The sequence below is a fragment of the Prosopis cineraria genome, unplaced genomic scaffold (assembly GCF_029017545.1).
Source record: "Prosopis cineraria cultivar Desert tree isolate PC_DT_omini unplaced genomic scaffold, ASM2901754v1 PC2, whole genome shotgun sequence".
Classification (NCBI taxonomy): domain Eukaryota; kingdom Viridiplantae; phylum Streptophyta; class Magnoliopsida; order Fabales; family Fabaceae; genus Prosopis; species Prosopis cineraria.
The window spans coordinates 7,631,044-7,655,338 of NW_026555333.1; the positions used below are offsets into that span (position 1 = coordinate 7,631,044).

At 33.7% G+C, this 24,295-nt stretch overlaps 2 protein-coding genes and 1 pseudogene across 7 annotated transcripts; 2 read left to right on the plus strand and 1 right to left on the minus strand.

The window, feature by feature from the left end:
* The first annotated feature begins 20 nt into the window (after nucleotides 1-20).
* Nucleotides 21-7,848, plus strand: LOC129302107 (uncharacterized; annotated as a pseudogene).
* A 3,325-nt stretch (nucleotides 7,849-11,173) lies between these two features.
* Nucleotides 11,174-14,202, plus strand: LOC129303513 (ACT domain-containing protein ACR2). 6 transcript variants are annotated; one of them, XM_054942880.1, is made up of 8 exons: nucleotides 11,174-11,330; nucleotides 11,831-11,980; nucleotides 12,060-12,135; nucleotides 12,263-12,377; nucleotides 12,459-12,526; nucleotides 12,762-13,427; nucleotides 13,515-13,619; nucleotides 13,769-14,202. In XM_054942880.1, the coding sequence occupies exons 2-8, from the start codon at nucleotides 11,910-11,912 to the stop codon at nucleotides 14,114-14,116; spliced, it is 1,449 nt and encodes a 482-aa protein (XP_054798855.1). In that variant the 5' UTR covers nucleotides 11,174-11,330; nucleotides 11,831-11,909; the 3' UTR covers nucleotides 14,117-14,202. The 6 variants fall into 6 exon arrangements, with proteins under 6 accessions (XP_054798855.1, XP_054798858.1, XP_054798857.1 ...); XM_054942883.1 differs by having other exon boundaries at nucleotides 12,084-12,135; XM_054942882.1 differs by having other exon boundaries at nucleotides 11,176-11,330; nucleotides 11,909-11,980.
* A 1,632-nt stretch (nucleotides 14,203-15,834) lies between these two features.
* On the minus strand, nucleotides 15,835-19,291 carry LOC129297935 (probable glycosyltransferase At5g25310). Its single transcript, XM_054936282.1, has 4 exons — nucleotides 19,038-19,291; nucleotides 18,619-18,797; nucleotides 16,933-17,284; nucleotides 15,835-16,765 (listed from the first exon to the last, which is right to left on the minus strand). The coding sequence occupies exons 1-4, from the start codon at nucleotides 19,281-19,283 to the stop codon at nucleotides 16,100-16,102; spliced, it is 1,443 nt and encodes a 480-aa protein (XP_054792257.1). The 5' UTR covers nucleotides 19,284-19,291; the 3' UTR covers nucleotides 15,835-16,099.
* Nucleotides 19,292-24,295: the final 5,004 nt, after the last annotated feature.

Sequence of the window (24,295 nt, forward strand, 5' to 3'; positions counted from 1 at the left end):
AAAAAAAAGAGATCAATTAAATGCGTTTGGTTTTATATGGGCACGTATATACATTCAGATATATTCATAATTCTGATCTGAAGTCGGGTAAAATAAGTTGTGGACAAGATTTACATTCTAACACTTACAGGTTCTCGTTCCTCGGGAAGTGATAACCTTCCCAAGGCTGATCCTTCTCAGAAGAACCAGGACTCACGCTTGCAGATTAGGGTACAGCTCTGCAGAAAACGGCAGCTTTGGCTTATATGCTTCGATTGGTGTATATGGACAGTTAAAAACAGGAACTACTGCAACGTAGAATTTAAAATCCACGGCAAGGAAAAAATTGGCATGCATAACTTGGACGACGCAGATCTTAGTCTGTGTCAACAATCGAGAGCGTATCAGTATAATACCAAGAAAAAGCGTCCTGGGTAATGAAATTGGAGAATTAAATATGGGCATTCAAGAAGTTGGAAGACAGAAAGGGGAATTCCGAATTAAACTAGCGGTTTAATCTGTAATTATCAGAATAGCTAGGTGCGCGGTACCAAAGATATATTTATATGAAGCGACTTTAAAATGGTTTGTCCTGTTTGGTATGTCCACGTAACTAGGAGCGCATGTTGTATGAATTATTAAGATGAATGAGCATGTATTGAGGCCACCACATGGATGCATGCTTGTATGTCTATGTATGTATACGTGCGTGATCTGGCGCTGCGAGGTTGGCTGCGGCCTGCGAGTTGAGAGGTCGGCATCCATGGAAGGTGATGGAGCCTCGGGATTAGTCGACCTTTTTCCCCGTGGAAAATGATTTCTCATTACAACTAAATCAGCTACATACGTACCATTCAAACCCTTCATTTTCTATCTTTTCCTAATCACTAAGAGGACGCATAGCTATCTTGATCGGTGTTACCCACTCTTCCTTATCGTACTCTATAATACGTCTGATTCGTTGATATTCATGGACTGAAATTGGGTTTTACTTCGCGTGCGCCCACATATATATATATATATATATATATATATATATCTATATCAAATGAAGTGATATAGAAAATACGGCAATGTTACCTTAAATTTAATTAAGGAGTTAGTTATTTTTACCTTCAATTTAAGGGAGATAGTTGCCACAGCTGAGGAGGGATTCAAGAGCCCAGAAGGCTCTCATGTAAAAAACCAGCCAATGCGCGTAATTAACAAAACAGAGCATCTTACTGTTGCAGTGATGAGTGCAAGTATATGGGTCGTAATTGAAGTTAGTAGTAAATTAAATTCGATCTCTTAGAGAATTAATTAAAATGCCGATCAGTCATTAAATTTTAAAATTCATTCACATTAAGCTAATAAAATTTAATTAATTTTAAAACAATTAAAATAAAAATATTAAAAGTGATAACTTAAAATAACTTTCAATTCACAAACAAGCTAAAGTCAACTAAGAGAAGAGCGTTTTAGAATCCTAATCTCCTATTTGCTTCCTAACCCTCTCATTATTATATTAATTATCTTGAAACTCACTTTTGATAATTTGAGAATTTAAATTAATTTAAAGTATCTTTCAATTATTAAGAATCCTAATTAATTCAATTAAAGCAAAATATTACCTTAATTAATTAATTGCATTGGAGACCCTAACCCATAAGGATTACTTAGGTCCATTAAATATATTCTTGTGCTAAAAATTAGCTAAACTAATCTTAGGCTATTAGTTTTCAAGATTCAATTTGAGTTTTTTCTTTCAAGGTTTAACTCAAATATCCAAATCTTACCTAGTAGTGGCCAGACACTAAAGATCAAAATGACTCAAAAATAAGTAATCAAAACTTTATTTCTTAACAACTAAATGGTAAATCAAATGTTATTTACACAAATAGGTTTATAGTTATCTAGAACAAAAAAATTTAGCCACACACAGTTGATATAAACACAATATATAAGTACAATAACAACAAAGAAAATATTCAGATCCATCAATATAGAGAAAAAGAAGAGTAGAAAATATTGATAAAATGAGGTAGAATGAGTATTCACTCTATTTCTTCTTGATCCTAATTTTCAAGACTTCTCCTCTTACTCTCCTAGGGTTTTCTCCAGTTGTAGCAATTGAAACATTGCTCCTCAAATTCAAAAAAAAAATAGGTTTTGTAGGGCATTTTCTCGTAGAAAATGAAACCGTATTTTTTTTTGTATTTTCATCTGATGTCATGGCACCAGTGAACAATTTTGATAAAAACTTTGAGAGTGTACAAATACTTTTGCTTTTGTGTCTTGGAATTAGAACCACATTTTTCCTTGTCTCCTTTACCTTTCTCGCTTTAATTTTTTTTATGCCCCACCTATCTATAATTAATAAATATGAGTGAAATATTTGATTACTTTAATTTCCATCATTTTTAAAAATTTTCTTTAAAAATATTAAAATAAATCTATATGAGACACTTAGTTAAATTTTTTTTTTAAAAGTAAGAAAATATTTTTTTTATCGATGACTTTCAAAATATAACAAAAAATATATCAATTAAAATACAAAATAGGGAGCCATCATGTGGCAAGAAATATCATGTTTACTCGATTATCGCTTGAAAATGCTTTGATATAGTCAATTACTCTTCTTTCTCGGTACTTTTACAATAATAAAACTGTATTTATCACGCTTATAGAAAAACTATATATTTTTTTGGCCAAATATAGAAAACCTATATTTATGTTATAAAAAAGCTAATATGAAAAAAGTACTATATTTTTTTACTAAAAACAAAACTACTTTGTTTTTAGGTACCATGAAGGTTTGGGTGCGCGCATAACCTGCAGCCTCGGTCGGTCAGCTGCTGTTTGATTATATTTTACATTTAAATTTTTAATCTTTACTCACACGGTATATTTACATTTTTTCCATTAATTAGCTGCATAACCGGCATATATTTAAATTCAAAACCTACAACACTTTATATTCCATTGGAAAAAAACTGATATATATGCGTGTATCCTAAATATGCCTTGGTTATTGTGCATTGTTTAAAGGAAGTGGTGAAATTTATCTTTCTATTTATGTTTTATTTAATAAAAATATATTATATCATATAGTTATAAATATAAATTAATTTTGTCAGATGATGATAGAGCAAAAGTATAAAAAAAATTAAAGAGGTACCATATTCAAAAAATACTAGTAAGTTCATTAAGAATAATAATATATAAGATTTTATTTGATTAAATTAGTATGACATGATATATTTTTATTGAATAGAGCATGGATGATATCGTGCAACGGGTTTGTACAATAATTTCTCATCAACATTAATACAATACTAAATTTTTTTATTAAACCTAAATTTAAATTTTTGACATATTATTGAATACTACCAGGCGGCATTACTGAGAAATTAAAACACTGCAATTATAATTTATAATTATAATTCATCAATCAATGTAGTATACATTTCAAAATTTACAGAAACATGATATTCAAAGGTGGTGAATTGTGCAGGTCAATTCACACATTCCCTGCAAGAACCCACGTGTTTGGTAGATTTAGTTCAGATCATTGATAGCGTCAACACAAAGGCCCCAAAAATAGAAAGTAAGGAAAACTGAAGCAGTGCTCAAATCCACTGCTCGTCTGGTCATTCGTCGCTGGCCACGGGTCTGGATTGTAACCGACACTCTTTGTTTCAAACGATGTAGGCCGAAATTCAATGGCCCAACTGCTAGGGTAAAATTGGAACAAGAATCTATGGAAATGGGACCTCTTCCTTTATTGGTAGGGTGAAAGCAGAAACTCAGAACTTATACAAGTGTTTAGCATGACGAAATAATCATCTTCCTCAAGATTTTTTTAATCAATCTTCATTTATGTTTTATATTTTTTTATAAAAAATACATGTAACAGGATATATTTTATTTTTTTAATAAACTCAACATGATATATATATATATATATATTCTATGATAGAAGCAACAAAAGAGTTTCTTGCCACCAATTATTATTGGAACAACATTATTTCCCCCCTCAATCTTGCATTGCTTTAGTTTTCCTTATTTATTTAAAATTAAAACTAGAAAGCATACATGTATTCCATTCTCGAGCCATATGATATAGATATGTATATATATATATATATATATAAGTGACAGAGGGAAACCAGGAAAATAATTATAAAAATACCAACAAAAACCCATTCATTCCTTTCATTCTTTTGTTTTTTTTGTGAGCCAACCTTTCATTCAATATCGTAAATTAATTCTAATAAGAAGACAACATGTCTATATATTGGTTTGGTAGACAAATTCAATTGAACTAGATTTTAATTCAAATAATCCTAAGTTTGTGAAGGTGCACTTCAGGACTCCAGACAAGACACCACTATGGAGCAGGACATCCCTAGCCCTGGAAACCTTTAGTAAAATCCTGACATGCTGGTAAACAAATATCAAATTATCCCAAATTCCTGGTGACAGATGCCAGGTTTACATGTTAAATTTACGAAGCATCATCTCTTGATGCGTCAATAGGTCTAGGCGTTAGTTATATTATTATGATTATATCTACCTTTTAGCTCCTTAATGTTTGTGATTTTTTACGTTCAATAAAAGTTTCATAATGAATTTTTGTCAAAGACCTGTGGTATTAAATTCTCGTTGCACTCATTGCATGATTGTTTGTGCCCTCTTTTACATTTTTTTTATCGTGCCAGGTTTGAGCTTCGGAGGGTGATCAGCATGCTTTGACAACAGATCCTGATGAACCCATTGACTCTGAGGACAGTGAAGGAATAAGCGAAGATGAAGATGATATTTTCAGAAATCTTCTTTCACGAGCTGGGTTTCACCTAACATATGGAGATAGTCCTTCACAGCCATAGGTTACTTTAAGAGAAAAACTTTTAATGGATGCTTGTGCAATTGTTGGGTTTTTAATTGGACTCTGGGTTTATCTTGATGATCGATATTTTGCTTCTTACAGCCAAACTTTCTGGTAGTTATGATGGGAAGAAGGTCGCCAAGGCCAATGAGCCTAACCCCAGTTTGATGAACTTGCTGATGGGAGTTAGAGTGTTGCAGCAGGAATTCATTGATTTGCTTTTGGATACAATGATTTAGTGTTGCCAACCTTCTAAAAGGGGTTCTGTTTCTGATTCTCTTGATGCATCGAAACCTTCTGTAGACAGTAATGGAGCTGCTAGTCCTCTGGACTGTGATAGAGAAAATGGAGCGAAGGAATCTGCACAAATTCCTGTTTATGAGAGACTGGATTCTGTTGTTGATGAAAATAGCAGCACATCTGCTGTCCAAAGCTCTGATTTAAGGAGTGATGCTAGTCAGCTTAAAACTTTTTCTGGACAGCTTATTAGTCCTCCAAAAACAGTTGCTTCTCATTCAGACAATGCATCCTTTCGGATAAAGGTACAAATCTGTATTCCTAAGAGGCAATTTTCAAATCATTAGACATGTATAAATGGTATTAACTTTGTGATTTGAAATGTTAGACCACATGGCCAGAACAGTCTGAAGAGCTCTTAAGTTTGATTGTAAATTCACTAAGAACCTTGGATGGCTGTTCCATAAGGCTATCCAAAGCCAAGACGACGGCCTCGATCTGCACAGAAAATCAAACTTGTACTGGACAAGGCTCCCGAGCACTGGCAAGCAGACCTAGTTTCTCTTGTACTAAAATTGGTTGAGCATTCTGAACATCCACTGGCAGCCTTTTCTCTTATTGAGCGACTTCAAATGCCTGAAGTAGAACCTGATTTACGGATACTTGTAAGATAGAATGATGTCTCTTTCCACTACACCATATCTTGATCTTCATTACATTATTTTCTTTTGTTGACAGCCCTGTTCATTTCACAGGTTTTTGCAGCTCTCAGTCAGCTGGACGTGGTAGTAAAGTGTGGGAACAGGTTCTGTCCTAGTCATTTGAGCTTTTAACAGATTCAAATGATGAACTCCTCACGAAAACCATAGATTTTTTATTCAAAGCAGAATCACAGTGTCAGTATCTCCCTGAAGTAGTAAGAATGATGATAGTTGGAAACTTTACTGTGCTCTTCATATTGTGTCTTTTTTGCAGGATGTTTTATGAAGCATTTCTAACCTTAATATTTTAACATTTATGTAGGTTAGATCTGTTCGCGTCAGGCTAAAAATATTAGGCCTTGAACATTTTGAGTAAGAGTAGCAGGGGGGTTTCCTGAAACCATACTGATGAGTGATGAGGGACATTGATTGCAATGATGATTATGGTGATAATTGCTCAGGGATGCCTTGTGGGCATTTCCTATTTGTGAACACGAAAGTACTCCCACTGGATTGCATGTGCAGGCTCTCCAAGGGAGTCATCATTTTTCTGATATATGTGTGTGTGTGTTGATTGAGATGCTCTCTATACCTTGTCTTGCCGTTGAAGCTTGTCAAATATATGAGAGAGCTATATGTTATAGTCTTGAAACTTCCTTATCCTTGAATTGTGCCGACTTTAGCTTAATCAACCTCTTGATCTTTGCTAAATTGGCCGAACCCTCAGATTGTAGACAAAAAAACTAGGAAATTCAAATACAAGAAAGAAGAGAGTTTAGATGAGAGAATTTGGAAGCTTAGAACTTTGCTTGCTTTTCTTGTTAGTTACAAAAGAGGGATGTGGGGATATTTATAAACTTCTTCCTTATTCTAGAGCTATCCCACCTCCTTAATAGACAGTGGAGATCAATCTAATTTAATGGTGTACATTTATTTTCTAGAATATTCTATAAAAATATTTACAACAAATATCTAGACATTCATAAGGATATTTTTAGACTAATCTTTAAAATATGTGTAGAATGTTCTAGAACATTCTAGAATATTCTAAACATTTTCATATTTCTTTCTAAGTTTCTAGAATCTTCTAGAAACTTTTAAGTTTTTTAAATATTTTTAGATTATTCTAGATGCTTTTAGAACATTTTAGAATGTACTAAATTCTTCTTAAACATTTTGGACTCTCTTGGAATTCTTTACATCATCTTGAACATCTCTAAAAGCACAGCAACCTCGTGGCTTCTTTTTTGTTTTTGAACAGAGGTTGTGACATGTAGCTCGAGACACAATTGTTGCTCAGTCTGTAGCCTTGGCATTGGAAAGGCCCCTCTCTCAGAGACTTAATAATAGTGCTAGATGTAGTGCTGAGAATTTTAAACATTCAAATTCTTTAGTAGGTGGAGATTAAGATGGTAATGAGCACTTGGGAGTTTAAGGGGATGATTTTGCTTCAGTTCTTGGTCTTGCTGAAATATTATTGGCCCTTTCTAGAGATACATGTGTAAGAGAATTTATGAAATTGCTCTACACAACATTGTTTAGATGGCATGCCAATGAATCTTATCGGGGAAAGATGCTGAAGAGGCTTGTTGATCGTGCTACTGGCAATACGGATGACGTGGACTTGGATTTGGATATCCTGGTTACTGTGGCCTATGAGGAGCAGGAAGTTATAAGACCTGTTTTGAGCATGATGAGTGAAGTTGCTGAACTTGCAAATGTTAATTGTGCTGCTCTATGGCGCCACTAGTTATGTGCCAATGAAGATGAAATTATTCACATTCGTGAACAAGGAAAAGCTGAGGTGTCTAATTTGATTGGGGAAAAATCTAATATGTCACAAAAGCTGAGCGAATCTGAGGCTATCGCCAATCGTCTAAAGGTACTCTTTGTCATAGTTAATAGTGTGTTGGCGTTATCTCATGTTGATTGTGCATTGCGAATTAATGCATGGTGTTCTTCTTGAATTGACAGTCTGAAATGAGGGCAGAGATGGATAGGTTTGCTCGAGAAAAAAAGGAGCTATCGAAATAATTACAAGAAAGGGAGAATTTCAATTAAGTATTAGGGAAGAGATTTAATTTCATTTGGATTCAAAAATATTTCAAAATTTTAGTTGAGTCTAGGAGATAAAAGTCAAAAGAATCTTGAAGGTGAAAAGACCAAAATAGTTTTAACATGTTATGCAGAATCACTGATTATTAATTTTTTATTATATTTATTAATTTACCAATATCACTTGTAAATTACATTCGTTTGTCAGACAGTCAGTAATATTAGTTATTAATTTAGTAACTTTACTTATTAATTTACTAACATTAGTTGCAAATTATAAGACCTATTAGTAATTTATAATTGATGTTAGTAAGTTATAAGACCTGTAAGTAACATACAATATTGATATCAGTAAATTAACAAGTAAGATTAGCAATTTAACAACTCATATCAAGTTTTATATAATTACTGACATATCAACTCGTGCAATTTACTACTCATATTCCTAAATTAACAAGTAGAGTAAGAAAATTAATAATTAATAATTCTATATAATAGGTGAAGGGTATTTTGATTTTTTTATTATCAAAATTCTTTTTGATTTTTCTCCTTTAGACTGAATTGAAATTTTAAAATTTTTTTGGACTCACATGAAATTAAGTCCCTTCTCTAATCCTTAACTAAAATTCTTCCTATCACCCAAATTGAATTGAATTGGCATGGAATCCAAATTACAAGTTTGCCAAGTTGGTTTTAAGATAAAACTTTATACTTTCATATTTATTGTTTAAATAATTTTAATTTACTTAGCCATTATGACCTTCAATTTCAATGTTACCTTTATATTAAAATGATTAATTTGGGCAAACTTGAATAATGCACTTCGCCGAATCACAATATAGGATGTTTGTAATAACTACTTCATCATTATCCAAAAAAGTTAATTTAAAGCTTAATCTTTTAAAAACATTACATTTTTTTCAATTACCATCGTTAGATAACCCATATAAATGTTTTGATAATGACAATTACAATTCCAATGATCAATGTATCATTTTTTTTTTCAAAAAGAGTAATAATAAATAAAATAAGAATGTATAATTAAAAAAATAATTATAAAAATTACCTAATATTTTATATGTTGAATTAAGTAAGAATTTTAAATGACATCAATGTCTTATATTATTATCAGAAGAGATTAATATATCTTGAACCAAGTATAATTTTTCTTCTTTGTATAAAGTCAATTGCTTCCCTCTAGTTTTTTTTCGCAAGTGGGCTCCATATTGCGTTTCTTGGAAGTTAGGATCCTCAATGGAAGATTCAAATCTTGGCTGTGCGTGGGATTCTTCACAAAGAAGGAAAATCTTAATTTCATTAAAGAAGAGAAGAAAAGGAAATACAATCGCAGTGATTCTCACAGATGCGCTCCCATTGGTTCCCACTTCAATTTCAAATATGATATGTTCAGATTAACGTAAATCATCTTCTCTTCTAATTAATAATTGCTGCTGACCAGGTCCGAAATTTTTGTAGTTGATGAATCTAGACGAGCTCTTGCCCTTCTTTGTACCAGGTGAGGTTGCCAGCTTTTAGGTTTGCACTTACCATCAACTGAGCTATAGCTAGGACCTAACAAAGCTTAGGTCTGAAGACTTCAAATTTTCCACTGTCAAAACCTGCCCTCAACTTGCAGGCCATTACAACCAAGCAGCTCGCGCCTGAACCTCTTTTTTTTTTTTTTTTATTATTTTTTGGGGTCAACTATGCCTGAATACTAATTCAGCTAGCCATTGGATAATTACATATATTGGATAATTACAAACCATGACAAAACCGTAGGATCAACGCGTTTCTTGAAATAATATGGCGTTTTTTTTTTTTTTGCCCCTTTCGGCCATAAATAATGTGGCGTTTTTGAAAGTCGTGATAAATTATGATAGACAATAGCTATCTAGAAATTTCCCAAAACAGAAGACCCCTTCATTCTCATCTGTTATCAAAGGCTTTCCAATGAAAATTCAACGAAAAAAAAGAGGATAAATTGGCTAACTGACTTAAAAAAAAAATTCTTGTACCCAGAAAATATAAATTAAATTTTTGACAATTTGAAAGTATGACCAATTTATATTAATATATAAAAATTTATTATTAAAAATTTAAAAATTTATAAGAGATTTATCATTGATATGTAACGCCATATCAATAACAAATATAATAAATCAAATATAATACAAAATATAATAAATGTTATATTGTTTGTTTGGTTTCATTTTATAATATGAGTTATATATGCAAAAGCAAAAAAAATAAAATTCCCAATGAAAATTAAAAGGCATCCCGTTTCGGAAAGGCTCTTTATGCCAATTGAAGAAATGAGAAAGACTAAGGCCCCGTTTGGTAGCTTGAAATTATGGAGAAAGAAATGAAATTGGACATAAAATCTGTTAACATGTGTGTTTGGTATGCAATAATTATGATTCTTTGGAATCTGAATTTAAGAAAATTTGGCAGAATTCAATTCCATTACATGCATCATGAATCCGATTCTATGGTTTCCTTTCTCCAATTTGCCCCTTCTCCCTCCTTCAATATAATTTTTTTTATTTTAAAAAGGACACTTTAGTCTTTTCTTATTTTAAATACTGATATTTTATTAAAATTATATCAGGATTCCATCATCATACCAAACACACTTTTAAATCCAATTCTATTCCAATTCCAGTTTCAATTTCAATTTCGATTTCGATTTCGATTCTATTAAAAAAATTTTTATCATACCAAACATGGCCTAAAGGGATTTGGATTTGAAGTGCTCGACGGTACTTTTTCAAACTGAGAAGAAAGAAGAAACTACCACAAGACCGTCCCGTGATTTATGTACTATTCAAATTAATGGGACGCCACGCTACGGAAAGAAATTTATATGCTGGCAAAAAAAAAAAAGAATGATAATCTCAGGTAGATTTAATGGTCTGATTCATTTCGAACATTTAAATTCTACTGGAGATAAAAATTAATAACTTCAAATTGTTTACATTAATAAAATTTATCAAAAATTATTGTGACTTTTCATTTTATAGTTAACGTGGATTAGCGTAATATTTTGGGGCGGACGGCTTCATATATTAACTGTAAGTGAAATGGATATGCATGGAGAAAATCGTGGGAAGAAGGAAATAATTCCAAAACCTGGTGGAATTAATGATTTGTCTCATTTGACTTTGTATACGTGTCCGTTTCTTGCCGTTCCCAACTTGGTCTCAAATTTTTCTTCGATCCATTCTCTTCCACAAATTTGGGGTCACTTGATTTAACCTAATCATGGTGATCATCATCTTCTCTTTCTCCCTCTTGTTATAAATATATTGACAGACTAAAATTGTTGGCATTGTTTATTGAGATACATATTTTTCTTTCTATTTCGAGAGAGAGAACTCACATTTTGATTCTTCTCTCTCATCCCACATCGATCTCATCCGCATTTTTCTTTCTTGGCATTGCTGGGTTGGTATTGTAATCTGGGCTCCTCAATCCTCACCTTCTACGTAAGCTCATCCCAGTTTTTGAGTCTTTTATCACATCCTCATTAACTATTTTTCTTTCTTCTTTGTGATCTTGATATTCCTTTTGATCCTTTCGCCATAGTCATTAATCTTCTTCGTTCGATTGTCTATTTTTGAAAACCTAGTTCAGATGTTCATGCCAATAATTCAATGCTTTTTCTACATATTTTTAACGCAAAGGCATGCCCCAAGCTAGTAATCTAATGCATTCATTCTTGACAATCGTCCCACATTAATATTTGAGTAGAACAGAATTGAAGCTGAGAGAGAAACTAGCATATTATCCACATTGTTAGGGTAAAAGCAGCAAAAAAGCTTGTAAGTTTTGACATGGCAGAAGAAGACTCTTCATTGACGTCTTCTTGCCCATATAGATTACATCAGAATCAGAAAGACTCCGAGATAATATCTTTTCATGACCTTGGTAAACTCATGGATCAATCTGTATATTCCCATTATGTCCTTTTCATTCTTTTCCGCAGATTCCACATAATCTCTACACAATAAAAGAAGAGATATATTGTTCACAATGCTGTTTCGTATCTCTAATTGAATTGCAGCATGAAGAAGGTTTGTTGGCCTTACTTTGATCCTGAGTTTGATACTCTCCCAGAAAGGATAAATGGTCCCACGTAAGTGTTTCTTCTTCTTCAACCCTTCAAATTTCAATCTAGCTTGGCTCCAAAAACAGATAATTAAATCATACGCAAGTGTGTTACTCTATTTTCCTCGCAGTTGCAGAGTCACCATCGACAATGAGAACACAGAGGATTGTACCGTAGTAAAGGTAAGTAAAAGAGATGATTGTGAAAAACACAGAAGTCAATGATATTCTCTAATGAATCTCTGGTTCAGATAGCTAGCTAACAGCAGTACTATGATTAAGAAATAAATTATGTGTGGAATCATGTCAGGTGGATAGCGTAAACAAGCAGGGTCTCCTTCTAGAAGTGGTGCAAGTTTTAACGGACATGAACCTTCAAATCTGCAAAAGCTATATTTCATCTGATGCTGGCTGGTTTATGGATGGTACTCACTATACTTTAATGATCTCTTGTCAAAGCTTCAATGGCTTTACTTCTAATTTGTAGTTCATGGCAAAATTTGCAGTGTTTCATGTTATAGATGAACATGGCAACAAACTAACGGACCAGAAAGTCATTAACTATATCCAGCAGGTATTGCAATTCCCCCCTTCCTCTGGGGCTTTATTTGAAATGCACTCATCATACTTAGAATTCTCTATCATCCAGCCTCTAGATTTCTTTCTTAAGTTATAATTAATGACTTATCACGGTATAAAAAACACGGAGATCTTTGCATATATATATATATATATGTCATCAATCTTATCGGAGAGTGCGTACGGACTCTTTTTTTTCTCACTTTGTCTTTCTGAGTTTGCCGATGCAGGCCATAGGAAGGTCAAGAGGGTCTCCACATTCCATAAAGGCCTATTCCAGCAAGGTTTTCCCTAACTATCTTCATCCAAACGAGCACACCGCCATCGAGATGACCGGGGCCGACCACCCCGGTCTCTTCTCCGAGATCTCTGCCGCCCTCGCCGACCTCCATTGTAACATCGACGAGGCTCACGCTTGGACCCACAATGCCAGATTAGCTTGCGTCGCCTACATCACAGACCAATCCACACATTCCCCGATCGAAGACCCTTGCCGCCTCGCCTACATCGAAGATCGCCTCACCACTGTCCTCCGCGCCACCACCAACCCTAATAGTCCGAGAGGCAACCAGCAAGAGGTGAAGATGGTGGAACTCCACGGCCGAGAAGGCACCATGACCACCGTGGAGCGGAGGCTGCACCAGCTCATGCTTTCCGTTAGGGATTTCGAAGCGCCTTCAGGTCCAACGACGGCAGAGATGCCGAGCGGTGGGGAAGAGATGAGAAGGAAAAGAATGGTGAGAATTGAAAGCTGCAAGCAAAAGGGGTATTCTATAGTAAGTATAGAGTGTAAAGATCGACCCAGGCTCATGTTTGATGCTGTCTGCACTCTCACCGACATGCAGTACGTCATTTTCCACGCTTCTATCAGCGCCCATAGAGGTTATGCCTTTCAGGTATACATATTCTCACACTCCAAATATCCATGCCATTCAACTTGATGTATGATTTTACGAACTGTCAAATGGGTCATATATGTGCAGGAGTATTTCATTCGGCATATAGACGGGTATGCTTTGAGTACAGAAAGCGAGAAGGAAAGAGTGGCCAAATGCTTGGAGGCAGCAATAGAACGCCGTGTTTGTGAGGTTGGAACATTGCTCGGCTAGCCAGCAAAATTCTCACTGCCGTTTAAAACTAACTAGATTTGTATGTGTGTGTGTGTGTGTGTGTGTTGATAATAAGGTATGTGTTGTGGTTGTGATATACTGATATTGATTGGGAAATTACTAATTAGGGAGTTCGGGTGGAGTTGCGCGCAGAGAACAGAGTTGGGATGCTATCGGACATAACGAGGATGCTGAGAGAGAATGGGTTAGCTGTGGTTAGAGCGGACGTAGAGACGCATGGAGAGAAGTCTGTGAATGCTTTTTATGTGAGAGATGTATCTGGGAATTATGAAGTGGACATTGATTACTTCGTTCAGTCTGTCAAGAGGGAGATGGGTCCTACCGTGCTTCACATCAACCATAACATTCGTACTGCTGACGATGCCAACACCACCCCCATCTCCTTCGGACACAAGCTCAGATCTCACATTGATCGTCTTTCTCATGCCTTACTCATCTTATCAGCTCATGACTAGCAGCTACGCATCTTCTCGATCTTCTTTGCTTCAATTGTATTATTCCTTTGTAAATAATATACCAACTTTATACGTTTCTGTCTCTAGATTATTCAAAATTAAACCTCATTTGTCAGAAAGCCAAAAAAATGTCCCATTGCATCATCAATATATACTACTGTGCATATGTATGTTACGTCCAATTTGTGAGTGGGCGGCGTTCACTCGTATGCTCTGAAGCGAATTCCTTTTCGGTCACCCAGGACCATCCAAATAAACAGTGCAGATTTAATGTTTTAAATTTATATGTTATTTTATATTTATTAAAATAAGAAATTGTAAAATTTATTTAAAAAATTTTATATATGGACTTATCATCAACTGGGACAGAATGGATTTAATTTGAATGTTTTAAATTTAATATTAAAATTTTTTGTAAATTAACTATCCAGATTTGCTCTAAACAATCTAAATTTAAAACTTTCAACTTACATTTGTCTAAAAAAAAATTAAAAGTGCTAATTAGGATATTATCTATATCTTAAATAATTTACCAATAAAAAATTTAATATTAAATCTGAACTATTTGTGATAGATTTGCATAGTCAATTTAATTTATAAAAATTATAAAAAATTTTAATATTAAATTAAACAATCCAAATTAAACTTACACTATCTAGCCTTTGTGATAAATATATTTTTTTAAAAAAATATAAAATATAAATAAAAATATAAAAATGTTAAATATGGGCCATCAAAATGGAAAATCTGGATATGGTACACATCTCATTAGGGTTCTCATCACCCATAAGTACTGAAAATGGACCCACCTTTGAAGCATGATCAAACATATATTGGCCATTCATTTTTAAAGAAATAAATTGATTATTTTTTTGGCCTAAATATAAATTAATTATTTAGCTGCTAATCTCCAAGTCAAAGTTGCGCACTTGAATGATTTAAGGTGATACGATACATGATTGGAGGTTCTAGAAACCCCGCTCGCCACTAAGTTGCGGTTCGCCCAGGTGGCCAACATTATTAGAGAAGGGACTTTAATTAGTCTCTGAAGAACTAACTTTCTGATCTCCATTTGGTCCATACCAGTCAGCTGGTAATTCTATACTATATATATACACACACGCTGCATTCGTTAAAAAATATAAAGCATTTTTAATTAACTTTTTTTAATAAAGTTTCAAACCAACCTTATTTTTTTTATATTTATTCTTATTAAACACTTACAATAAATATAAAATCATTATTAATAGGGATACTTTTAAAAAAAAGTAATGATTACACCTCGAAAGATTAAAAATGTCCTAAATTTTTTAACATCCAACTCCTCAAAAAGTACCTTATATTTTTAAATGGAAGGAATATATATATTCAACTTGCAGATTAAAACAATATGCGGTATGCTTTTGGTGTAATATTTTTTTTTCAAAATTTTTAAACGTCAAACTCACGTAACTAGTAACAATACTTTGAAGTAAGACTTCTCATATGAAAGCTTGCTTTCCATCAACAATGAAATCATTGTTTTTTTTTTTAATAAAAAAGTGGTGCACCTCTCTTGCAGAACACTTTTTTTAATTGATTATTAGGGTACTTAATCTACGTGTATTGAAGAATCTTTTTTTTTTTAACGAAGTGTATTGAAGAATCTAATGGAATAATTTTTATGATAAATTTACATTCTTAGACCAGAGACATCTCTCAACATATTCCAGCGGGCATATATTGCATTAATTTGGAATTGAAGATTCGGAGAATGCTTCAAAATAAATGTGCACGTTCAAGCCGTACATGTTATTTACGTACTATTAATCCTAAAAATTTCTGTTCTATGAGAACTGGTCGTGAACTTCACAAGTACCAAACTAGTATTCGCTTCTACATGAAAAATTAGTGGGTGCTATTTGAGACCGATGGATCGAGGACAGAAAAAAGTGAGAGCTAAATTACTCTACCAAACTTAATGGGTAAACGTGGAAAAATAATCTATGCGAGTCCGACATTCAATCTCCTTAGCCATATTGAATGCAGGATCATGTGAAAGACGTCATATCTTTGGGCCGGGTGATTCAAAGTAAAATGCCTTCTCACAGCCCTTACCCCCTCCTTGAGCTTCCGGTATTTGCTCTCTGGAATTGCACTGAGAATCTCCTTCAACCTTGGAATATCTGAAACATCCATCTGCACTGAAAATGATTCCCACTTCAGTACATCACTAAACGGTAACACATAATATTGCGATAGGATCACCGGCACGCATTCGGCATAAATTGCCTCCACGATTCTTGGGCTAGCTACTTCATATCCACTTGGACAAAGGCAAAACTTGGAGCCGAGCATGAAGGAATAGTAATCCAGGCCTTTGGGAAGGTATTCGTAGACTCGAAGATCCTTGTCACGGTTCTTCCAGAGACGGAGGAGGATGGGACGGATTGGGCCGTGAAGTCCACCGGCGAAAAAGGCTAGATGGGGACGCTCAGCACTGTCCGGTGGGGGTGAAAGGAGTTTAGGAGATACTTTGCCTCCGTAAAGGTGGATTTCTGGCAAGCTTACATCTTTTTTAGGGTTGAACCCTTCGGTAGTGTTGGCGTTGCATAAGACCCTGATGGAGGTATTGTAGAGGAAAGGGTCGCCCTCTGATGCATGAGGACCCTGCAGAAACATCCAGAAAACAAGCAAGCTGAACAAAAGTATATTACACCTTATATGATTTTTTTTTTTGAGTAAATTATATGATTAATTTTGATGACAGCTTCATTACTATTCGGCAACTCCTGAGTAGGAAAATAGACAAAATATATAAAAGGAATTAAACTAACCCAATCATGACAGGCAAGCATGAAGTGGTCAGCACCATGAGATCCATTCCAGTAGGGGTACCTCGTAGAAATCACTCTCACATAATCGGATACAAACCGCCTTAAAGGATTGAGATCTTTCGTGGGCGGAGTATAGAGGTACTTAACCATCCAGGTCACACTAAATGGCAGGAAGTACACGTGAGCCCCATCGGGATCATTGGTCCTGAACATCCCGACTCCGTCCTCCATCTCATGGAGGAACCTGCCTTCGATTGAGTATATGTCCTTACACGGACCGTAGTGAACAAATGGTGGTTCCCCTTCTTGGTAAACGTACACCTTGAATCTTTTCTCCATCTCCAAATAGCTCCTGCAATATTTTTCAAGTAGAAACTCCTTCATGTAAAGAATCAGTCATCCCCTGACAATTCGTTAATTCCTTTCAAAATAAATCTCAAAAATCTCAGACAGAATGGCCAATCACTTTGTTTAATTAATTAATATTTTTTTACAGATATGTAACATATTGAGGGATTTTCTTTTGGATTTGACCTCTATGCGATCCTAAACATAGGAAAAAGATAATTAATTTCTAGAAAGAAAATTTGTTATTGTAAGAACCTCAAATAGCTCATATGACGTTTTAGGACTTGGAGGGAGTACTTTATGTTGCTCGGAGATGACTATCACATTTTTTTAGTATATAGGGAAAATTAATTAAAAGCCTGGAGCTATAGTAGGATTGAACAAATCATAACCTACCATCATCAAGGGTGAACTTTATGCCACTAAACCATATATAAGACCATACTGACATAGACCATCACATTTGCATCATTAAAGTTGGCGATTGGACATTGAAAGTGATAAACTGTGATTGAGAGAAAGGATAGCTAATCTTTGAAGGCAACCATAATGATATAAGATCAAGATTGCAGTTACGTGCAAAGTACTTATTATGGTGGTTCTCGTGATAGGAATCATGGGGATGAACGGGTGTGATGAAATGACCACAGCAGAGTTTTAATAAGTGATATGCGCTTGTCACGCCATCCTATTGTTTTAATGAGTACATGTAGCAAAGAGGCTTTTAACAGAAGCTCTATTATTTGAACTTCGAACTCTCGAATGGATGAATGCAAGTACACTTCAGCACTTGGCTGGCACCCCTAACGTCTTGTAGAAGAAAAGGAATTATGCCATCATAAGAGATAAAATTTATAAAAAAAAAAGAAAAAGAAAAAATTACATACAGATCTTACATAAAAAAATTAATTATTATAAAGTTTATTAACAATTGATATAAGGCTATTGTAAATGGCCTTATGTCAACAACTTTATGTTAGTTATTAATGAATTTTATAATAATTAATTTTTTTATATGTTAGACTTCAACATAATTCAACCTTAAAAAAACTCAAAAAGTGAGACACCCTTGGATAAAAAATTTTGAGGGGCGGTACTTATTAGCAAATTAAAACAGTGAATAAGCCTTTTTCTTCATTTAACCAGTTATAGTTATATCTGAAACAAGAAAGTGCAGAGTCCTTGATAGTTTTTTTTTTAATATTAGTTTTAATTTGAAAAATTAGCTATGCTAGCTATTTCTACTGAATGGTATACATTATTATTTTGGTGAATCATAGAAGGAATAAAAAAGCAAAACCAAAAGGTTAAAAGGAAAAAATGGTCTGGAGGGCTTACTGATGAAATAAGCGCGGGTTGCGATAAATGTCTCCGGAGAAAATGTAATCGTCACCGCCGTTGTCCGTGGACACCGAAGAGAGATTACTTCTATCAGCTAATGCCCTGCGAATCGAGGCTCTTGCTCCCGCGAGCTCTCTTTCGAGCTGTTGTTCTCTGCTTAGGATTTTTTTCGTATTCTGTCATATATTTTTCATCGATCATCATGTAATCAGAGACGGAGATCCAGACAATATAAGCAACTAATTCCACCATAAGTACTGATAGATAGTTCATGAATAAAAATTAGCTACTAAGAAAATTGAAAACTAAATCAAAGCAAAAAGAAAGGGAGAATAAAAACCAGAGAGAGAGAGAGAGAGCAATAATCAATGCGTAAATAAAAACTAACTCCAACGGAGAAAGTGAGTGAAACATACAGCTACTATAGGGTAACTAGATTTGTTCCCGTGCAGATCATCGCCATGTTGGTCGAGAACAACAGCTTGGAGTACTTTTTCACCGGAAACCGAGAATTGAACTTGACCTATCTGCACTTTACTTTGATATGAGCCGTTGAACGTGATTAGATCAAAGAACTGGGCTGGAAGAAGCTTAACTCCGACGAAGGATACCGCGAGCAGCCAGTAAATTACAAAGAAAAAGAGTCTATAAGTAATTGTCATTGTGTTTCTTTCTGAATAAGTTGGCAGTGTTTGGTTGTCTGGGGAAAATGAGGAGCGATGAATGTGGAGAAATATAAAGCATGGGAAGTGTAATGATGAAGACCGGCATGGAGCTATCTCTGTGTTTCAGGCACACTCAAACTCTATTACGAGGGTGGAATGGAAAGTGTGAACTAGTGTCACACGAAATGACGGATTTCACCTTCTGGATGCCGTCTTGAATGACAATCTTGTCCCTGTGAGTGAACTAGAAACGTGATCAGATTTGCAGTTCCTGTTTGTTTTTTAAAGAGATAACCTCCATTCCCGCCGATATTATAACTCCAAACTTTGGCCGTTTTGAAGTCGTCTTGTCAAGTGTTATTATTTATTCGAACTCATTTTAAAATTTAATTTTACAAAAAAACACAAGCCTTCTGCTGTTTCGCCAACAAAATAGTTTTCTTTGGTTTTTTTTTTTTGGAGGGGGGCACGAAGTCTTGTAATTAATATGCCAAAACATGTCTGGCCAAAAAAAAATTACCACAAAAAAAAAATCCTATTTAGACTTTTTTTTTTCCCCTTCGGTTTCCATGGAGAGAAAAATTATTACTAGCTTTTGTACCGGTGATGATGAAATATTATTTGATCATAGGCTTTTTTTAAAAAAATATTTATTGTTTTCAAGTAAATACAAGAATATTATTTTCCATCTAAATTTTTTTGTATCAATTTTATTGTGTATCAAAGCTCTGTTAAAAATGTCAATCCAAAGAAAACCACCTTAAGAATCAATCATTTTTAATTTCATTGTTCTTTAACTAATATGATATTTACTATTATTGATTAATTTGAACTCAAGCCAAGTTTGAGCCTCGATTATTAAATCTCTCCCAATATAATTATTTCCATTTACAAAGGTTAAATTTAATACCTTACTTAATTCAATTGTTGTCTATACGTTATGTTATGCTGTTATAGCATTGTACTCAAGCATGAACGGGAGGGTCTATATATTGGCTTCCTTTTTCCAAAAAAAAAAAGGTATTAAATACATGACTTTAAATACACAGGTTTCTCTTCCTCTTTCCTTTTCAATCGAATCAAATTTAGTATTAATATATAATTGGCTTTAAAATATTAAAAAACGTATAAAATGAAAATTTCTTTCTTTTTTATTTTCACGACCAAATTTAAATATTTAACGAAATAACAGATCTGGTCAAATTGTCCAAAAGACAATGAATTTCAAATCCTTATATAAAGAAAATTTAGTTTGTTTTGTTAAAAATTTAAAAGTAATGGAGAGTATATATGAGGTGTGCTTAATCTAAATAATACAACAACATGAAAGCAAACCCTCATCGTGTATAGTAAAAATTATACGATATGGTGGAGGAAAATCTCGCTCTGATAATATTTATGTTTCAGAAGAGATTAAATGGAAGGGACCAAAAGAAATCCGTGCCTTCTAAATATTATAGTTTTATAATTAACTTGCTTATTTTCCAATTCTCACAAACCAATAAAAGCTAGTTATATAATTAAAAGTACGGTAACATTTCAATTTTGTTCCTGCGTATTATAAATAAAAGATGAATATCTTTTTTTAAAGTAAATTAATGAGAGTACTTATCTATTTTTTTCAATTTAATAAGGGTATAATGATCCATTCATTAAAAAATATGTTAACAAACTCTTATATTTAGGGGGAAAAAGGTTTTAGAAAACCTCTTATATATAGAAACAAAGGGAGTAGGTTTTTTTTTTTGAACATAAGGCCACAGAAAACCCATGTTGAAGATGTACATAAATCAGGTTATGTCAGATTCTATAAAGGATCTACATCCTAAGGGTAGATGATAAAAAATTATAGGATCTAAATTTTCTTGAGAGGCCTAATAAGCAAGAAAGTCAGCACATTTGTTTGCTTCCTTGAACGTGTGGTCAAAAGTAATAATCCAGTCTTTCATGACAAATCTCTGATTTTATTGATGGTTTCAGAGAGAGTATGATTATCAGAGAAATTATGTTGAATAAGAGAGAAAGCTTTCATTGAGTCAAAATGTATATTGATATTAGAGAGTCGCGTAGATGAAGTATAAGAATTAATATATTTTGAAGAAACCTAGGCTAGTAGATTATTATTATTTTAGGAAGAAATATGTTTTCTTGTGTTATTTTAATATGCTGTGTCCTTTGTGTTATTTTAATATTTTGTAAAAGGAAATCAGAAAAGTGGCTTTATATGGATGAGTGATTAAGGTTTCCTTAATAGGCAGGCAACTTTAGTTTAAATAGACTAGGCTTTGCTCTTGTAAGGGGACTTTTGGCTGAATAAATGAATATTATGGGTTAACTTCTGAAAGCTCTCTCCCCCTTCAGTTCTATCTCCCCCCCCCAACCCTCCCTCTGTTTCTTGTTCTTCCCTCTCTTCCTCTCTATTTCAAATTTCCCCCTCTAATCTCTCCTTCCCTGTCCCTCGTTCTCCTTTATATCCTTTTCTGTTCTGCTTCCCTCTCCCATTTCCTCACTGTTTATGTTTGAATGAGTGTGTGTGAGTGTGCATGTTCGAAAGTATCTCTAGATTAGTTGTTATTGGGAGGAATTCCCTAGATCGCACTCTAGTGAAATTACATCAACTTTTTTTTTTCTTCCTCTAGAGGAGAGTTCCATCAAGCAGGGGAGAATGATAAAATATAAGAATTAATATATTTTGAAGAAACCTAGGCTAATAGATTATTATTATTTTAGGAAAAAATATGTTTTCTTGTGTTATTTTCATATGCTGTGTCCTTTGTGTTACTAGAAAAAGCAATATCAATGTCTTGGGTGAAATCCTCTAAGTATATCTTTCTACAATATGCCTTCCAAATGTTCCAACAGACTTGAGCAAAAATCTTTTGCCAAGGGATCCTTCTTGTGTTTAGGTTTCTTGCCTTGACTTTTACATTTCAAATTATCCAATCTTATATAAAAAGGGAAAAGAAAGTGTTAAGTTTTGAAGGTTTCACAAGTTTAATTCAAATATTGTGAGCTTCTTTGCAATCTCTCAGAATATGAATAGGAGAGTCAGGAGAATTGCATCCAAAAGTGCAAATTCATTGAAAAAGAGTACTCCCTTTGAGATGAATGGAGTTGATTTGGAGTCTGTCCCAAGCAGCTTTTAAAAGGAAGTACTTAATTTTTTTATAAGTGGGTCACTTTCAAATTCTAGACCAAATGTTGGCATTAGTTTGTTTCTTATGAGAGACCATAGTCTTGTAAACAGATTTGACAGAGAAGTTTCTATCAGTGGAAGGTCTCTAAACTAGCGCATCTTCATCTCCATAAGGATTGGGTGGTTGAACAAGCATAATATGTTTTAGCACCTCAAGATAGAGATGATGATTCAGGAGGATAAAATTCTATCATCCTATGGGGTTATAAAGATTAGAAACTCTTGCACGGAGGATGTGCTCGACACTGGGAAAAGCATACTTAATAAGAGGTTCCAGAAGAGGAGACCGCTTGTTGTACCAAAAAGAGATTTGGTCTCTCTTACTAACTTTCTAACCTACACGTGCCATTAATTTATCCCAAACTTTATATATATGAGTAACAAGAAATTTGAGTGTGATATAAGAAAGGAACAAAGTGTTTTTAGAATATATTTTATAATAAAATCCAAAAAGGGGAAAAAAATTTGTACACATATACACTTATATCTATATCACTAAACTCTAAGAAGTTTGAGGGCATAAATAATTGATGAATGAAGAATGGTGGGTGTGGGGGAACAGAGAGAAAAACAACAGGCGAACATGCTTGAATTAGCTGATAAGGCATTAGTCCCTGGTGAATAATGGGAAGAAAAAAGGTGGATCTCCCAGTTCCCTTGTGAACACCAAAATTGGGAAACACTTAGTACATGCATCATACCAAAGTGGAGGCAATCATTCTCCTCAATACCAACTTCCAAATTAGAAGAATGGTCCCGTTTTAAAGTATATTTGTAGTGACTTTTATCAATGATTGGTTTTATATCAGAACCGTCCTTATGAATGTCTTGGGGGAAGGAAGAGTAGGTTTAAGATTAATAGAAAAGAGTATGATTCCTTACCCCGAAATTCAAGGCTGATTATATTGTATGGTTTCTTTTTCCCTCTTGCGTTCCAGTTCCCCGAGTTCAGGGACGAGGATCTCAACTGGAGTAGCTTTAGGCCTCGCCTGTTTTTTGATTGCATTGTTTATTTGATTTTATTTTTTAAACAAGCTGCAATTTCCCACTAACCTTAATATGATCTGCCAATCATCAGGACGCCTGTTATCCTTAATCCACCATTGGGAGTATGGTAGGGCAGTGGAACTGGATTAGGATAGAATTTTCTTAATAGAAAGTGTAGACGTTAATTAATTTCTTTCCAACATAAATATTAATCAATTTTAGTGCTCATCAGCAATTTAGCATCACATTTAAACATTTTATTTTTATTTTTATTTTTATTTATTAAAATAAAATTATAAAAATTTTAATAAATTTACTTTATTATCGATTTGAACAATACAGATATAACTTGGATAGTACAGCTAAACATTAAAATTTTTTAAAATTTTTTACATTGATTGTCCAAATATATTCTTAATAGTCTAGATTTAATATTAATTTTTTTAGAATTTTTATAAATTTTGACTTTGGTAAATGTAATGAAAATAATATCAAAACTGGCACTTTAAAAAAAAGAAAAAAAATTGTAATTTAAAAATTTTAAATTTAGATTGTTCAAAATATACTTTTAAATAGTTGACTAATAACAATTTTAAAAAATTTTAATATTAAATTAAGCTATTCAAATTAAATATGTAATTTTAGTAAAAATAAAATAAACTTTTAAATCTGAACAATTCAAATAGAATCAATCTGATAAGCACTAGGCTGATGTGCATTGAAATTAGTTTGTTCAACATAACACTTCATTAAAATTGCGCACGACCCTCTTATATTTATTTTTGAATGACCAAGCAAAAGTGATCGAGGCTCATCTCTCAATATT

Bases quoted from the DNA above. Each gene is read 5' to 3' on its own strand.
- LOC129303513 (XM_054942880.1), top strand. From the start codon at position 11,910: ATGAAGAAGGTTTGTTGGCCTTACTTTGATCCTGAGTTTGATACTCTC. The intron at 12,136-12,262 runs GTAAGTAAAAGA...GAATCATGTCAG, and splicing joins AGGATTGTACCGTAGTAAAG to GTGGATAGCGTAAACAAGCA. The intron at 12,527-12,761 runs GTATTGCAATTC...TTGCCGATGCAG, and splicing joins TCATTAACTATATCCAGCAG to GCCATAGGAAGGTCAAGAGG.
- LOC129297935 (XM_054936282.1), bottom strand. From the start codon at position 19,283: ATGACAATTACTTATAGACTCTTTTTCTTTGTAATTTACTGGCTGCTC. The intron at 18,798-19,037 runs GTATGTTTCACT...AATATATGACAG, and splicing joins CTAGTTACCCTATAGTAGCT to AATACGAAAAAAATCCTAAG. The intron at 17,285-18,618 runs GTAAGCCCTCCA...AAAATATTGCAG, and splicing joins AACCCGCGCTTATTTCATCA to GAGCTATTTGGAGATGGAGA.